This window comes from Miscanthus floridulus, chromosome 13 (genome assembly GCF_019320115.1).
Source record: "Miscanthus floridulus cultivar M001 chromosome 13, ASM1932011v1, whole genome shotgun sequence".
In the NCBI taxonomy this organism is placed as follows: Eukaryota; Viridiplantae; Streptophyta; class Magnoliopsida; order Poales; family Poaceae; genus Miscanthus; species Miscanthus floridulus.
In genome coordinates this window covers 39,676,729-39,695,756 of record NC_089592.1, presented here as the reverse complement: position 1 = coordinate 39,695,756, position 19,028 = coordinate 39,676,729, and the positions used below count along the sequence as shown (strand labels likewise).

At 46.2% G+C, this 19,028-nt stretch overlaps 1 protein-coding gene across 1 annotated transcript in view; it reads right to left on the bottom strand.

Moving 5' to 3' along the window:
• Nucleotides 1–719: 719 nt before the first annotated feature.
• Nucleotides 720–19,028, bottom strand: part of LOC136498974 (uncharacterized) — a 31,089-nt gene continuing 12,780 nt past the window's right edge. Inside the window, exons 4-6 of the mRNA XM_066494671.1 lie at nt 8,500–8,655; nt 1,856–1,924; nt 720–909 (exon numbers count right to left, since the gene is read on the bottom strand). Coding sequence (XP_066350768.1) covers nt 1,918–1,924; nt 8,500–8,655 — 163 coding nt within the window. The 3' untranslated portion in view covers nt 720–909; nt 1,856–1,917. The remainder of the gene's footprint in view (nt 910–1,855; nt 1,925–8,499; nt 8,656–19,028) is intronic.

Genomic DNA, 19,028 nt, shown 5'->3' with positions numbered 1-19,028 from the left:
AAAACCGCCATAGGTAAGGAGGGATATAGAGCTAAAAATGGTCCCATGACCCATTAAGGCCTAGGAGTTCGAAGGTTGGTCCATCAATGGGTTCACAACTGCTCTAGGGCACCTTTAGAGTGAGGGGTGGTTAAGGATGGGCCCGCTAGTTGCCAGCACCTGGGCACATGAGCGCAACTGGGCATCCCATCCCATGTTGAAGTCTTGGCTGGAGCACGGTCCATGGTTTTCCTCGAAGAAAGGCAACGAACCCTTAGGACCGGTTGAACAGACCTGAGAACTACATGGATTGGCTGTTAGGAATCTAGAGTCGGTCACCAGCTGACCCATGCCGGACGCCCACAAATGGGAAGCTAGGGCCCCACTAGGACTAGCCCATTAATAGCTCACCGATCATTATGATTCATCCATTGAGGAAAACATGGCACGGCTCAGCCCCTCCGTTTTTATCGAAAAAAACGCTTAAGGGAGGACAAACACAAGATGAGCTATCCCCTCGACCAGACCCCTGCTACGAGCAAGGGCTCGGGGGAAGTTGGACTCACAAGGAGACCGAGTACGCGGTCGCATATCAATGACAGATCGATCGGATCCTAGGGAGGGATCAAAATCATGAGAGATCTTTTTTGTCGCACCCAATTTTGCATAACAAAACCAAGTGCTCATATATGTGCGCCCAGGATGTCCAAACACACATATAATCTCAAATTGCAATAATATCAAAGTAAAGTACTTTATTACATCGCATATCTCATCACATAGTTATCACAAGTCTTGCTCATCGGCAATATTATTACATAGAGTAGAGAACTAAGCCCAAAAACACCATAGGGACTCCAACTAGGGACATCACCCTAGTAATCCTGGACATCTTCTGGAAACTCTTCATACACGTTATCTGATACCCATCTGGGATTTTCATTGCATGTAAAATAAGTGTAAGCGCACCATGCTTAGCAAGTATAACAAAGGGATCTATGAGGCTCAAAGGCTAGACACGGTTTGACTGCGGTTAGCAATTTTAGTTGGTCAAGTTTTAGCATCCTGAATCACTACTTTAGTGAATAAATCCAACCAAGTGGTGATAATGAATAATCAAGATTATGTCAATTCCCAACCATCCATAGTAACTAGTAATCATGAAGGATCTAGACCACTCGTATCCGTGAGCATGGCTGTTATAACAGGTTAAATATTGCTGCAAAAATTATACAACTTTACCCACCGAGCCATGATTCCCAATGTAGGGGTTTGTAAAGCCCACATCACCTCTACCTAGGAAGTGTGGCAGGGTTTCACTATGTAACCCTTTGCTAGTCACACTAACAGGTCATAGCTGCTAAGGTTTCTTCCCTCTAGCTGTATGTGGCCCTCCTCTAGGAGTGGCACTCATGGTCACGGCACGGTACACACCCTAGTAGGAAGAGAAACATACCAACTAGTGCACCCCTCTTGCCCATATGGAAAGCTATAGATGAGCTAGTACAATCTAGTTAATAGGTTAAAGTCATAGCCATTTGACACTCGGGGTTGTATGGAACCTCCTTGGGTGGCCGCTTCAGGATTAAATCCTTATGGAGAGGAAATAGAGCACTCAACCCAGTACTCTAGCCCCTAATTGTTGCTAAAGAGCTCCATTTTAACATATTGCATAATACCTTTAGTCATGTTTAACAATTATTTTATGTTGAGCGCTGCAGCATCTATCCAAAATGCATCCCAAACCATAGGTATCAAGGATATGTGGTACAAATAGTAATCTAGGTAAAGTCCTTAAAGGTAATTCAAATTTAAACACATGCATGTATACTGAATTGTAGAGTTCATAGGTACAAGGAGCCTTTGCTACACTTGCCTTCCTCAAAGTTCTCCTCTTGGTACTGATCGGCGGCCGACTCCTCATCAAACTCAACTTGTTCACCCTCTTTAAGTGATCCATTCCACCAATCAAGCATCCAATCCAATCATTACATACATACAAATAGGTTTCTATTAGAATAGTACACCAAATAGTACAAACAGAGACTGAAAAGCTTATAGAACTAATCTACGTATTGCTACGAACAGATGAGCGAAAGAATCACTCTAATCGGACTTAAAACGCAAAAGTTATGCATGAAATAACGTTTCAATGGCATTTTTGTAAATAAAACAAATTGGATTTGAATTTAAACTAATTAAAACTGAACTTTAACGTGTTTTGGACGGCGTGCACTATTATTCAAAAAGTACAGCGGCTAAACACAGATAAATACAGGACTGAAAATAAATACTTTTGAACTGATGTTGGACCGTGGATTGATTTCCGGAAAATGCAGGTGCTAAAATGCAAAGTGTGCTTGGCTGACCATGGTTTGACCGTGTTGCCGCTGACTGGGCATGACGTGGCACACGTGGATTGGCTCAGTGCACTAGGTGCGCGTGTGGATGCGCTAACGTGGGTGCGGTACACCGCTTCTATGGTCCACGGTGGCCCGGTTACATATCCCCGAAGGGGTATCTAATCAGAGTCGTCCACTTGTGATCTAACAGCACCGAAGAAAGGGAGGGGCTCCCCTCACCGGTGTGCAGTGCCAGCGCGGCAGCACCATGGTTGCCGATGGCTCGAGCTCGTCGGGATCACCGGTATGGCGATTTCGGCCGCCTTAGACCCAACCGAAAAACCTAAATGCATCGAGCGGCCTTGCAAATCCAATGGAGTATGAAAAGGGGGTGGGGAAACACGTCGGGACGATGGCCCCATGGTGGCGCCATGAATGGCGTGGTCTAGAGCTTGCCAGTACGGCGCTCTAGAGCACCATTCACAAAAAGGAGGGTACAGGGAGGTTGAGTGGCTCACCGCGAGTCCGATGGGGAGGTTGCCTGGCGTCCGGGTTGGCTCTAAGATGATCGGCGACGTGCAGTGGCAGACTGTGAAGGGGAAAACCACTGGTGAGCATGAATCCGTGAATTTGGTGAGCAAAACAAGGAGATGAAGGCACCTACAGATGTGGTGGGGCATGGCGGAGCTCCTTGGTGAGACGACGATGGCGAATGAGCACTGGAGCGGGTGAATTTCGGTGGTGAGGCACAATTCGACTGTGAATGGGAAAAGAGGAGGGGGAAGGGCTCAGCAGTAGGGTTTATAGGCGAGCGGGGGCACGACAGAAGGGGAAACAGGCACGGCATCAATCGCCCAGCATCACCGTAGGTTTTGAACGCTTGCCATGGCTGGCACATGGCGCGGCGGGTGAAGCCACCATGGATGGCAAGCGCCATCACCGGAACAACGAAGAAGGAAGGAAAAGGGAGCGACTGACGTGTGGGTCCCATGGTGCAGTGAGAGGAGAGGGGGAAACAGCGGATGCGTGGGTGCTGGGTGCGGAGCAGGCCTTCACCTAGGCCGAACGGTGCGCCGATCCGGGCCACTATGCGCGCGAGTTGTAGGAAGGCGCAGGAGCGAGCTGCCGAGAAGGGCGCGCTGTTGGGCCACGCATGCGAGACAAGAGGAGGGAAGGAAGGTGCTCGGGAGATGGGCCGCCAACGGCCCGGGGCCAGAATGGGGTGCGGGGAAAGAGAAAAGGGAAACCTTTTTCATTTTTTGGTTTTGCAAACTTGCTCCAAATTCGAATTAGATTTGAATTCAAAGCCACTCAACTCTAACCCTACACTCAGACAAAAACCAAAATGCCTCGGCATGAATGCAGCAATCATGTTACTAAATCTTATAGTAAATTTTAATTAGCCAAAAATTATTATTTAACCTAGTTTCAAATGCATAAAAAATAATTAAATTCTTAAATTTAATTACTAAATTATAATAAATTTTTAGGGTGTTACATTTTTCGACCACCCAAATCCCACAGTTGCATGCTCCCGAAGAGTTCGAATGTGACAGAAAGGAATCGTGACCCTACCAAGACATCACGTGGCCCGCAAAGGAAGATCAATACCCTCAGAATCCTTCTGTCTAAAGAAGCCCTCGAAGGAGTATCCTACTCCTTCGCAGGCTCGGGCACTACTGTCGGTTATCAGTATTAGTGATACCTGGAAGAAGGAAGCTGATGGCCGTGAACGCTAACTCACCCAGATGGTCAAGAGTGTATTTTGGTCTCGCCCAACCCCAAAGGTATGGGATCCGTCCCGCCCGACCCTGAGGGTGCGAGCTCCGTGTCACCGGACCCCGAGGGCACGGGCTCTGTCAGTCTAACCCCGAGGGAGCGGGGTCCTCTCGCACGACCTCGAGAGTGGGGGCTCTATCTTGCTCGACCCCTCAGGCATGGACTTCATCTCACTAGACCCCGAGGGTGTGGGCTCCGTCTCTTTTGACCCCTCAGGCGCAGACTTTGCCTCACCAGACCCCTCGAAGGGGGATTCCACCTCGCCCGACGGGGGTTTGTACCGCCTCCAAACACTACGGGTCTAAGAGTATGAACCTGTCGGGTATCAATATTAGGGATACCCGACAGAAGGGAGTTAGCACCCACGCTGACTTCCCCGAATGGGGCACGACATATGAAAAATTCTCACCTGACCTCGAGGCCGCGGGGGTCTCGCCCAAGGATGCGGGCTCTGTCTCGCCCGATCCAGAGGTCGCGGGCTTCGTCTCGCCTATAACACCCTAGGTGTTAAGCATGCATTTAGCCTTGGCATTGCATGAGCACAAGCATCATTGATCATTCATGAGCATGAGCATCTCAAATATTATCTCAATGTTTGCTTATATTGCATGTGTTGTCACTAAAATGCTTTACATATGCTAGGGTTTACATGTAACCGATGTATAAAATGTTTGTGGGACCTTAGGAGTACCTTAAACATGTTTATAATGTCAAATGGAACAACTTTGGTATTCATGACTTGGACCAATATGGCCTCTAAGTCATGGTTATAGTATAAATCATCATTTTCAAGTTGTATGTTTGACCTAAGTTGAACTATAGCATAGAGTATTTGCATGGCAGTGCACCCCTAAGCAAAGTTGTAGTATTTGACTAGAGTAACAACTTTTATTTTTGGGTCGAGGTCTAATTCAGTGCTTAACATGGTCATTAGGGGTCACAAGAATCAACAATGTACTGTTTTTGGAACTTAGAAATTTTTCTAAGTCAAATTGATTTAACCGTTTTGATGTGCCTAACTTTGAGATGATTTAACTTCCTAACCATTATGAATTAGAAGATGGTTTCTAAAGCAATATTGTAGTCCCTTACGTAGCTCTACAAAATTTGTTTTAGCATCGTGCACTAATTCACCGTGGATTAAGCGCTTAACCATCTTCATTTCGCGCTCTCAGTCACACTATCGGGCGCTGATGGCCGCCGTCGCCGCGCCATGGGTGGCCGACCGCGTCAGGCCTCGGATGCTGCGTGGCGGCTGTACACCACCGATGGCTAGGCTGGTCAGGCCACGATGGGCACAAAGGCACCCTGCACCCGCTGTTTCACCCCCACGCCCTCACTTACTATCTACTTCCTGCTCCGCCTCGCCGAAGCGCAGCACTGAGCTTGCCATTGCCGCCACCGTACTCCACCGTAGCCGCTCGCCGTCGTCACTGCACCACTGTCTGATTCCTCTCGCTAGCAACTTCGCCATAGTCACCTCTTCCTCGCCAACCCTTTGTTTCACCTTATTGCTCCTGGGTAAGGCCGCATTTCATTTTCCGCCGTTGGGTGACCTCACCGGAGCGCCGTCGCAGCTCGGTTCACCGTGGGCGCGCCTGTCCACCGCACCCCATGCTATTCTTTTCATTGGTCCAGCACCGCACTAGGTCGTATTAGCTCCGATCAAACCTAGGTTAGACGCTACCAAGTACGCGCACGGGAACACGCTGCCGATCCCGCCGCGGACGCCATGGCAGCCATGGCAGGCAAGCTCGCCGCTGCTAAGATGGCCTATCAGCTTCCTCCTCTCTAGTGTGCCTTAGGTAGAGTAGACCTAACCCTAGCTAACGGCATGATGGAGACCTCTCTCTCACCGCCATCTTGCCAAAACACCACGAGCACCGCCGTGCTCTATGCGCCGCCACAGCGGCATGCACGCGGGCAGAGCTCGCCATCGCATCGCCGGACCACTAACCACCCTAGCTAGATCCGTTGTAGCACCATAGATCCATAGAGCTCGTCATCAACACAAATTATGGCCGAAGACCGTTGGCATACCGCCACGCGCCCTCCATCATCCACCATTACCGTCGGCAAACATGCTCTGGTGAACTTTCAACCAAACCAAAAGGAGTAACGTCCCGCCTCTACAAGGCCAGGCCCACTTACATCTGGCAGCTTTCCTAGGACATAGACTGCCCTCACAGACCAACACCAGTCTTTTCTGCGCACTTTGTCCTCACTCATGTGCCCCCGGGAAGAACTTCCTGGTCGGTCACCCATCGCTCCAGGACAAGCACGCTTAACCTTGGAGTTCTTAAGAGATGGGCTTCCAGAAAAGAAGTTGTAACTTGTTGGTATGAGTATCCTATTAATCATATTAAGCCCTAGGCCGGGGTGTTACATCCTCACCTCCTTAGGAGACCAACGTCCTCGTCGGTCAACCCCAGGCCAGGAACGTCCCCTCTTGGCCACGTCCGTGTGTCCAGTGCCAATGCATGTGCCATGTTGGGTGACCACTCTGGGTCCACACCAGCCATGCGCACCATGCCTGCGCAACTGACACACGCGCTCGTGAAACCATAAGGGTCCGCTCTAATACCATTTAGTAACGTCCCACCTCTACAAGGTCGGGCCCACTTACATCTGGCAGCTTCCCTAGGACATAAACTGCCCTCACAGCCCAACACCAGTCTTTTCTGCGCACTTTGTCCTCACTCATGCGCCCCTGGGAAGAACTTTCCGATCGGTCACCCATCGCTCCTAGGCCAAGCACGCTTAACCTTGGAGTTCTTAAGAGATGGGCTTCCAGAAAAGAAGTTGCAACTTGTTGGTATAAGTATCCTATTAATCCTATTAAACCCTAGGCCGTGGTGTTACAAAAGGTACCCCGGGGTGCGAAGGTCACGAGGAGTGCAGCGGTGGTGACCTCGCCACCGGTGACTTCGCCGTCGACGAACAGTGGCTGGTCAAACGCAGGCTCTGTTTCCATTCGTCTGACATGTGGGTCCGCTGACCTCTGGGTCCCGCGTGTCAGCGACTGTCACTTTAGGTTTTGTTTATTTCCTTTCCATAATTTTATGCTAACTTTGGAAAATCATATCTAGAGCTAGGAATGTCTAATTTTGGTGAACCAAATTTTGTTGGATTCCTCATGAAGTGTAGTATTTTATAAAAAATATGAAATGCATTGTTTCTAGTATTTTTCAAGGTGATTAAAATGTAGCTAGATAAGTGCTTTTTGAATGCTTGCAATCTTGTAAAATGTATAACTTGAGCAAGGAAAGTGATAAAATTGTGATTCCAAATTTTCTGGTCTTGTGTTGACATGCTCTAGCTAGAAAAAATACTAAACTTGTAGTAAACTTGATTGGAGTAGGGTCTTTCTATTTATCTATTAATAAATGGTGTTTTCTGATGAAATTTATAGGGATAAAATAAGTAACATATTTCCATGCAAACTTTTGTACAGTATTATGGCACTAGGATGAAGCTAAGAAAAATATAAAATCTGTTGCTTCGCACTTTTCTATAGGGTTAACTATTTTCACTAAAATAAACACTTGCTAGCTTGTCATTTTTGTAGAGGATGTTATATAAGTTCAAATGGTATGAAATTTTTCCAGTAGTCTATTGGGAGCACTTGGAAGCTACTGTAATTTTCTGAGAATTTATGGTGTACATTTGGTATATGTTTGTTATTTCACCTAATTATCTAATTAAACTAATAAAGGCATTTAAATAAATAAATTGGGATTGTCCATTATGTTTTCCTGAGTGTATTTGATATTCCTGAACTATTGGTATACTTGGTGATGTCCAATTTTGAATGCTTGTATGCAGTGAAAATATTATTGCTCTATAATTCAATTTAGAGGTGTTTTTGGACATATTCTATTGTTGGGAATTTTACATAGTCATAATGAAGTTTACTGTAAAAATGGTTAATCACGAAGTTGTAGATAACTTCTTCATCTATCCTGTGTCAAAATTTTAGGGCAATAGGCCAAATGGTTTAGGAGTTATAGCTGTTTAAAGTTGGTTTCCCGAAATGCTTGTTCTCTGAAATTTCTGGACAAAGCTGGAAAGATTGCCTGTTTTGGTTAGGATAGAGTTTGAATTAGCTTTTGGTGATTAAATAAGAGTTGTAGGCAATTTTATAAGATTTCCCGAAAGTCCAAGATCACAGCATTTGGATAGGTAGAACTTCAGTTATGATGTAAACTTTTAACTGCTATGTGTAGCTCAAAAATTATCTTGTGAAGAATATTGGAAGTGGATAGAGAAGAGATATGCACCTACTCAGTAAACAAGGAGTTAGCATTGTTATCATTGTGTAACTTAACATCATTATCGCAGCATGTACCTTACCATGTCACATCATCCATGATCCTTCTGATGCATTCATGGAACTTACTTATGCATATGCATGCAATAGGTGCAGCCGAGGAGATCACGTTGGTGGAACTCGACGCTGATCCACAAGAGGAGAGCCAAGAGGTGCAGCACCAGGAGATTCTCGGGGAAGGCGAGCCTGAAGTTGATCATCTCCAAGAGTGCCCTAAGCATCAACCTACCATGTTCGTGAAAGGCAAGCCCCGGAGCATTATAAGTCTCCCTATTTTATTAATGTCACCTAAGTTACTCGTAACGTGATAGGAGTTGTTTGGAAACACTTGTTGCATATTACCTTTCCTTGTCTAGAAATACCTACCTTGAATCCTATTTAAGTCAAGAAATGCTCCTTATGCTTAGCTATACTTAGACCGGTAGAAGTCGGGTGGTTTCCTATCACCTACGAGCTATAGGCGATAACTTGATCATGGTTGGCTATATTGTGCTATCGTGGAACATAACCTGGTGATGTTGAATAATTGGAGACCAGGCGGAGTCTTATGTTGTGGTAATCATAGTGATTCCATCTGTGTCATTTAAGGACTGGTCGTTGGAGGTCATCTTGTCATGTTGAACGCATGCCTCTCATATAGTTGGCCGGAAAAGTTGTTCCAACCATGAAGCCGAGTAGCTCAACTTAGGCTGGGGACACGAGCAGTTAAAGTGTGCACCCTGGAGGTAGTAAGGATGTGCGGAGAGCCAATGGTGTGAGTTCAAGGGTGGGTTCGAGTCCCGAGTGTCCTGGTAGATTGGTAGCATCTTTGAGGGTGCGGCGCTAATCTTACCCACGATTGAACTTGAGTTGTACCAAAGGTGACCTGATGCAACCCTGATGGGGGGAGTATGGGTATGTGTTAGGAATAATTCCCTAGCTGGGTACGAATCGATTCGAATCACCATCTCTCCTAGATAGTGAGAACTTGATAGGAGTACACTTCATCATAGTAATTGATGGAAGTGCTGGTTATGAGATTATGAAAGAACTCAACTGGATATGGTTATTATTGTGTTGACTTAATGGTACCAACATGTTTGGCATAGGATAGTTGCTAATCTAGTATGAGATAGGATTAATAACTGGTGATTCACTAGTTTAACAGATATTGGACAACTAATGCTTTTTATGCAAATAATATCTACCAGCTCTACTTATAAAGCCTTGCATACTCCTTGGTGTCTTAGTATTTTAGTTGATGACGGGTAAGTCTAGCTGAGTACCTTCTCGTACTCAGGGTTGTATTCCCATTGTTGCAGATAACATTATATACCAAGGCTACTGCAAGAACTGCTTTACTCCTGCAGTGGATGAGGAATAGGATGACGGGCATGGTCATTTTGTATATCAACTCACCCTTGTGCTTTTGGTTGGAGATGACTATGAAACTGGCTATGTATCTAAACTACGGTTAATGTCATTCTGAACAATGTTGCTTCCGCTACTTTTAAACTTGGTTTGTAATAACTATGTGAACTCCAATGTATGAGCATTATTTGTAAACTATGATGTAACATGTGGCTGGTTATGTTGAATCATGTACAATCTTGGCTTATATGTTGGTTGAATCGAGATCCTTCGTGATACTCAATGGACTACCAGATTTATATGGGCTCAAGTGTGATGGTTTGACTGCCTCGGTGGTTGCTATTGTACTCGTGCTCTTATAAATTGGACGGTTCTATGACATCCCCCGACCCCTTGGGTACGGGCTACGTCTCGCCCGACCTCGAGGATGTGGTTTCCGTCTCGACTGATGGGGACCTATACCACCGCCAACCACTCTAGGTCCAAGCGTATGGGCCTAGGTCAAAGCTCTAACGCCAGGGAAGAGACTGGCATGCCTCAATGTAACCCGTGGCCATGACGGGCCATACCTGAGGATTCACATGAAGAATAGCATCGGGTGTGTCGGTGTTATTCCGCCTAACTCTCGTACGAACAATGACAGGCACATCAGTTCACCACGACGTCTGCCAGGACAGAATGGAACGCCATGACCGACAGACGACGCCAGCACATGGTGTCAGTGACGAACAGGGCGACGACATGGAGCCATCCCTGTTGACTGTCTACAGGATCAGGGCCCGACGATCCTAGAAGCCTTTCTTTCTCTCTCGTTCTTCTCCTTTTCCTCCGCTGTAACCTATGCTTTCCCTTCAGCTATAAAGGAGAAGCAGGGCACCCCATGAAAGGGGGATTCAGATCCAACCGAGACCCAAACCATGAGATAAACTCACAAGAGCATGACACAAGCACATGGCTGAGCAGCGATCGAGCTCTTAGCACCCATTCACCTCTTCCATCAGAGACTTGGGATCATTTCCCTCTCTAGCCTTTTTATAAACCCTACTACAAACAAAGTGCCAGTAACACAAGCAGCAGCAAACTAGACGCAGGGATGTTCCGCCCGAACCAGTATAAACCCTTGTGTCCTCCGAGCACACCATCCGAGCTACACGCGCAAATACAAATTTACTCGTCGGTGGTCCAAAAACACCGACAGTTGACATGCCAGGTAGGGGCTTTTTGCGCGCCTCGATGTCCACATCAGGCCTCGGATGGCTAATCACGGTGTCAGCTAGGTCCTGGGCACGCATGAGCGCTTTGGGAACCTAGACTTCATCATTTAGATGGAGGGAGAGTTGGCGCAGTCCCCACTGCCGTCCAACCTCTCCACTCCACCGGCCTCGACGCGATCACCGAGGTGCTCGAGGAGCTACAGCTACACGCACCGAAGGCCCACTCCCCCAGAGGCGACCAGCTCCTCGGCTTCAATTACGGGAGGCTAGAGCGCCAGCTCCACGCATTCCTAGGACCCCGACCATCCCGGGAGGACCTAGGCCGCCTCACCTTCTCGTTCGCCAACGTCATGACATAGCTTGCCGGAGGAGAGCCGCTCTCCTTGGAATACCTCATCTAGAGCACCTCGACAGCGCTCCCGTTCGGTCTACGCAACACCGCAGAGATCGTTGGCCACCTTGTGGTGCAACGCATGCCCCCATCCCCTACGAATGACGAGTTCATGGGGATAACCGAATATGTCGCGGAATCTTTCCATGACATCCTCATAGGAGAATCAGAGTCGCCCTCCAACTCTGACTCCAGTAGGGGGAGCCATCACCCCTTGCATGAATGTTTCATGGAAGGTACCCCCGAGGGATACATCAAAAGCATCCACGAGGGAGAGGCTACCCCAACAAATGACCTCGACAATGAGGTCGAGGGGGATGCAGGGGCCCCACCTCGCCCATGGGTAGAGCAGCTGAGGGCCTGGCACCAAGAGATCGAGGAAGCACAACTCTAGCCTGAGCAGGAACACACGGAGCTCGAGCACCATGGAGACTGGTGGGTGTGCACGCGCCGTGGCCTGCGACATGAATCGAAGGATCATCGAGGATGACAAAGCCCTCCCACACTTCACTTGGGCAAGGTAGAACATCGCTATTATGGCCATGCTCCGAGGCTCCCAAGGCCCATGACGCCCAAGGATTGTCGGGTCCATCGTGAGATTCACACGCTACTCGAGCATGCGGCGGTGCAACAGGGCAAGAGCTTGCTGTCCCGACGTGAGCTCAACACCAGCCAGCACACACCCTCAGAGTGACCCGACAAGGACATGTTAGTCCACTAGGCGCAGTCAAGCGGCAGGCCACGCACCGTGGTCCTGGTGCATGAGCGTCTCGGCCTCCACCATGACGCGTGTGACACCCTCGACGCCCATAGGCATACCTGCGGTGATGCGAGGGACATGGCCAGCCACAGCTACCACCCTTGTCGTGGCGGATGCTACGACAGCGGTGAGGATCGAAGCCCGAGCCCTGACTTGCTAAGACCTCAGGCCTTTGGCCGATACATCCTCAATGTCGTCTTCCCATCGTGGTACCGACCGCCGACCAACATCCCGAAATACTCTGGGGAAACAAACCTTAGACTGTGGCTCAAGGATTATTGGCTTGCTTGCTACGCCGGTGGAGTGGATAATGATGATTTCATTACCTGCAACCTTCCATTGTTCCTAGCCGATTTGGCGTGAACGTGGTTGGAACACCTTTCGCCCAACCGAATCCAAAGTTAGGGCGGACCTAAAAGAGATCTTCGTGGGAAACTTCTAGGGCACATACGCGCGCCCTAGAAACCCATGGGATCTCAAAAACTACCAATAGAAGTCTGAGGAAACTCTTTGTGGGTACATCCGGCGCTTCTCCCGGTAGTGCAATGAGCTGCCCAACATCGCCGACATCGACGTCATAGGAGCTTTCCTATCTAGGACCACCTATGAGTCCCTAGTTCATAAGCTAGGACGTAAGGGCCCGCGAACCACCAAAGAGCTCCTCGACATCGCCACTAGCCACGCCTCAGGCGAAGAGGCGATCGGGGTGATTTTTGACTGCCTCAAAGGCAAGGCAAAGCAGGACGAGGACGCCGGCGAAGGCGCCTCCAACTATCCCAACAAGAAGAACAAGAAGCGACGCGAGGGCTCGCTCATGGCCATTGCGGACCGCAAGGGGAGTCAAAAGCCCACCGAAGGTACCCTGAACCACTTCGAGAAGCTACTCGAAGGGTCATGCCCGAACCATGCTTTCCCCATCAAGCACCTATACAACGACTGCTTCCTCATGAAGTGGTTCTTGTCCGGAGGCTCCAACAAGGGGGACCATAGGAAGGAGCCCAAGCCAACCGTAGACGACGACGATGTAACACCCTAGGTGTTAGGCTTGCATAATTTGACTTGCATTGCATGAGCAGAAGCATCAAGCATTCATATATGAGCTTCTACATATGAAACATATGATTGAAACATATGAAACATGCTTGTTATTTTATGTTTCCTTGTATGTATGCTTATGATCAGGTGTGAATGAGTGTAAGTGGTTGATGTTAGTCACTAAAACACCTTAGCTACACTTAGGATGACTAATGGAACATTGTTCATGTAGGTCACTTTGTCTAATTAAGCTCCTAAGTGATGATATGCATGTTGACCTAGGAAGTTTTATCTATAACCAATGTATGAAATGCTTGTGTGACCTTAGGAATACATTAAACATGTTTATAATGTCATTATGAACAACTTTGATATTCATGGCTAGGGCTAATTTGGTCACTAAGTCATAGTTCAAGTGTTAGTTATCATTTAAATGTAGTATGTTTGACCTAGTTTGAACTATGTCATAGAGACTTTGCATGGATGTGTTCACTAAAGTAAAGTTGTAGTATTTGATGAGAGGAGCAACTTTTATTTTTGGGTCAGAGGCTAATTCAACTCCTAACATGCTTGAATTTGGCTCACAAGAATTAGCATTTCATGGTTTTTAGCACTTAGAAATTTTGCTGTCTTTTTGGAGTTTGCAGTGTGACATGCTCGACTTTGGGCTGATTTATCTTCCTAACTATTGCGAATTAGACTTTGATTCCTAAAGAAGTTTTGTAGCTAGTACATAGCTCTACAAGTTTGGTTTTAGCACCGTGCACTAAATCGCTGTGGTTTAGGAGATTAGTGGCGTCAAAGTTGCGCTGTCAGACCAGAGTTTTCACCCTGATGAACGCCGGGGCGCGCCGGGTCGTGGCCGACCATAGACAGGAGCTGGCCGCCATGTGGCCACCGCTGGCCGATGTTGGGCCCTCGACGCCGTGCAGCTGGCGCGCGTTATCTGCAAGCCGCGCGCCTTAGTTCCACTCCCTCACGCCCCCTCACTCCCTCTCCATCACTCTCTCTCGCGTCTACCATGGAGAAGCCGAGCGCCGCTGAGCTCACGCGCGCTCACCGCCACCCCATTCTTGAATCCACTACACGCACAGCTTCGCCTCACTCTGTTCTACCATTCCCACCTGTCCACGCTCATCGTCATGCCCTAGGTAAGCCACCTTTCGGGTTGCGCCATCGCGGGTGCATCCCCGCTAGAGTTCTGCCATGGCCGCCGCCGTGGCCACGCTTCCTCGCTACACCTCGTGCTTCTCTCTTCCCTATCCTAGAACCGCCTCTTAGCCATAGTGCTCATGTACCATGCTAATCCCATGCTACTGCTTGGTTCTGCTGGAACACATCACCGGCGCCGCTGTAGTCGCCATGCCCGCCGTGGCATGCGTGTTTGCCGCATCATGGTTTCCCCACCCTTTCGTCCTCCTTTCACGTGCACTGAACTATGCAACCCTAGATCTAGTTGTTGGCAAGACAGAGACCCTTGTGTCATCGCCATTGAGGCGGAACGGCGACCTCGCCGTTGAGCTCTGTGCGCCGCCGTGCAGCGGTGCATGTGGCCGAGCTCACCCGTAGCTTCCACCGCGTCCTAGTTTCCTCTAGTAGCTCCATTGGACCTCCTCATAGCCTAGGAAGCCAATGCTTGGCCAAGCCTTGGCCAGAGTTGGCCGGCATACTGTCGTGCCATCGCCGCCGTCCGCCATGGTCGTCGGTGAGGAAGTTCACGTGCTCCTTTCGGCCATGCGAGACCATCACCGGGTGCGGGCGGAAGTGTAGGTCACGTTGGTGTAGTCGCTACCGCCGGTGAGCTCACCGTCGGCGAACTCTAGCTGCCCCACGCCGCTCCTCTATTTTACTGTCGCTGACATGCGAGTCCGTCTGATGCGTGGGTCCTAGCTGTCTGTGGCTCAGAGCAGAACGATAGTTCATTTATTTTCAGATTTGCATGCCACTTTGAAAAATGATAAGTGGAGTTCTAGAGGTCTAATTCTTGTGAACCAAATTTTGTTGTGTTCCTCATTAAGTGTAGTGTTTTGTAAAAATATGAAATGTACAATTTCTGATATTCTTATTGGTGATTAAAATATATTTAAATAAGTGCTTTTTGAATGTTAGTAAACTTGTAAATTAGATATCTTGAGCTAGAAAAATGATAAAATTGTGATTCCAATTCTGTTGGTCTTGTGCTGACATGCCCTAAGCTATGAAAAATATTAAATTTGCAATAAACTTGATTGAAATATGATCTTTCTATTTATCTATTAATAAATGGCATTTTCTGAGGAAAATTGTAGGGATAAAAATATGTAACGCATTGATATGCAAATTTTTGTACAATAGTATGGAACTAGTATGAAGCTAGGAAAAATATATAATCTATTGTTTGACACTTTTCTATAGGGTTTACTATTTTCACTAGAATAGGCCTTGTTAGCTTGTCATTTTTGTGTAGGATGTTATACATGTGCAAATGATATGAAATTTTCACAGTAGTCTGTTATGAGCACTAGGAAGCTACTGTAATTTTATGACAATTTATTGTGCACATTTGGTGTATGTTTGTTATTTCCCTTAATTATTTAATTAAATTAATAAGGGCATTTAAGAATTAAATTGTGATTGACCATGATGTTTTCTATGGTTCTTATGATGCATAGTAACTTTTTATGTCATAGTAAGGCTTAGAAGCAATTGATTGTATGCAACTAACTAATTATCACTTTATAATTCAAACAAAGGGTTGCATATATAGTTTCAGTTGTGTGGATGATTTGATGTTAATAATGGCCTTTTCTGTAAAACTTGTTAATAACAAAGTTGTAGATAACTTACATAATCTACCTTGTGTTAAATTTTTATGGTCATACACCTTATGGTTTAAGAGTTTTGGCTGTTAGAAGTTTGCTGCCCTAATTGTTTGTTCTCTCGACAGATTTGCTTGAATGATTTGTTTGACCTAGATAACTGTTGAATCACCTTGAGAGTATTAAAATAAAGTTGTAGACAATTTCATAAGATTTCCAGAATGTCCACAACCATATGATTTCGATGTATATAACTCCAGTTATGGTTAAAACGAGTAGCTGTTGTTTTATAGTTTAGTAAATGAATTGCAGAAGTGTTTGATTAAGTAATCGAGAAGAAATATGCACCTACTTAGTAAAATAGGATGCACTTGTTATTACTTTGACACCATGCTGTTGAAATTACTTACAAGGATGCATTCATCCCATTTCATCATATTATATGTGTCATCATACATGCATTCGTGGTATCTTATGCCATATTCATGCATATAGGATCGACCAAGGAGATAACGTTGCTGGAATTCAACGAAGAAGAGGAAGGGGACCAGCAGGAGATTCCTCAAGCCATAGCTCTCAAAGAAGAGGAGCATACCCCAGAAGAGCTCCTGGAGTGCCCTGATCACCGCCCCACCTCTTTTATGAAAGGCAAGCCCCAGAGCATTTTAAGTCTCCCAGTGTTTTATAAAATATTATTTGAGTCCTTTATGATTGATGCATTAGGTTATAAGAATTGTCTGAAAAGACTTGATGCATGGAACTACCTTGTCCAGATATATACACATTTAACCCTATGTAGGTCTAGGATCGAATATATGCTTAGCCATGCTTAGACCGGTAGAAGTCGGGTGATTTCCTGTCACCTACGAGATATAGGTGGATACCAAAGCACGGTTGGCTATATTTGCTATCGTGGAAAAGAACCTATGGGGCCATGTAAATGGAGGCCAGGCGGAGTCTATGCATAGGCTGACTCAAGTGACCCCATCTATGCCGATCACGGACCATACCGTTGTTGGAACTTTGGACAAGATTGAACGCATGCCTATCACTTAGCTGGCCGGATAACTCGTTCCGACCACGAAGCCGAGTAGTTCAACTCAAGCCTGGCCCCACTTTGTAAGAGTGCGCACTCTGGTGATAGTAAGGATGTGCAGGGAGCCTGATGTGAGCCCAAGGGCAGGCTGGGTCTGAACATCCTAGTAGTTGGTTGTCTCTGATTGTGCGGCGCTGGGCGAACCCATGAAATATGGACTTGAGTTGTACCAAAGGTGGCCTAAGGTGACCGTTGATCTAGTCTGTCTGGGTTTGTGTTAGGAATAAATTCCCAGCTAGTTGAAAACGATTCGAATCGCCGTCTCTCTTGGATAGTGAGAAACTTGGCTAGCTCCAACATCGTAGTAATTGTATTATGGAATGTGATGGTTCGGATAAAGATGGAATTACTACACCAGCTATGGTTACTATTGTATGCTCTTAAAATGATATACCACATGTTTGGCATAGGATAGTTGCTAATCTAGAGATAAATGGATATAATTAACTTGATGACCAAAGTATAATTGTATAATTGAGTTAATCGCTTTTTATGCAAAATGTTGTCAAGCTACCTCCACTTATAAAGCCTTGCATAATCCTTGGAGTCAATTTATTTCTGGTTTATGACGGGTAAGTCTAGCTGAGTACCTTCTCGTACTCAGGGTTTTATTTCCATTGTTGTAGATGGTACCAGTCTATCATGGATATTGCAAGAATTGCTGCTATCCTGCCATGGATGAGTGAGCCTTGGGCGGGCATCTTTATTAATCCTTCTATATGCTTTTGTGGACAGTGATCATATGTTGGCACTGTAATTGAACTATGTGACAAATGCTAGTTTCAAACTTAATTTGCTTCCGCTACTACTACTCTATCAAACTTGGTTTGTAATAACTTTATTTCGTACTCTGATGATGGAAATGTATCTGTGAACTTTATGTAATATGTGACATGTATGTTGAATCCTGTACGATCTTGGTTGTATGTGGATCGTTTATCGAGACCCATCGTGGTACTTGACAAACTATTGGGTTTATATGGGCTCAAGTATGACAGTGCGACCTGCTTGCGGGCTGCAATTGTACTTATGCTCTTATAAATTGGTCGGTTCTACGACAGCTGGCATCAAAGCAAGATTCAACATTAATTGCCACATGTGTATTTAAAACAAAGGTTTTTGTTTTCCAAAACCATTTTCTAGCAACTAATAGCTATATAAATAGGTATTTGAAACCTAGAGTTGAAATCTAAAGTGTGCCAATGATTACTTTCCTTATGCCTAGTAAAGGACTCTTAGGTGGCTATTTAAGTACTAACATGGGGGGTTTTACTTTCGTCATCTATACGGCATGCTATTGTATGGATACCACTCACTTGAATGGTAATGTATGGATCAAATACCTCTACGCCAAGGTAAAAAGGTAAGTTGATGAGAGGCATGACCGCAAGATGTGAGCGTGCGGTCGGGGAGACCTAGCTTTGGTACGACTATGTATGCATGCTTGCATGTGTGTATGGTGCGTATTTAATTGTGGGTAATAAACTGTCATCGGGTAGCTTTGATACGGAAGTATATGTATGGGTGTACATATATGGAAGTATTTAGATTACAACTTAGAGCCCAGATTTACATTCTGCATATTTAATTGTAGGGTTGGGCTAAAATGAAACTCTTGTATAGGTACACTAACAATGAAACGTGTAGCCTGATTAGTTACGCTATATATGAGAGAACGTATGTATGCCACCGTGTATGTCACTAGAAATAATTTTTCCTAACTTTGTAAGGACGTACAGAACGTGCATGCATCATAATAAATCATTATTGAATACTTGCATTGTTCCTCCTCTTATAGATTTCTTACTCGGTTATGTAACTCTTATCCATTATGACTTTGTCTCATGAGAATTGCATATGTCATTGGTACAGATGGCAGCACCAGCTGGAAGTGAGAATTTCCTGATGATGTTCAAAACTCCTGCTTTGCTTTGGAGAGTCTTGCACATTGCGG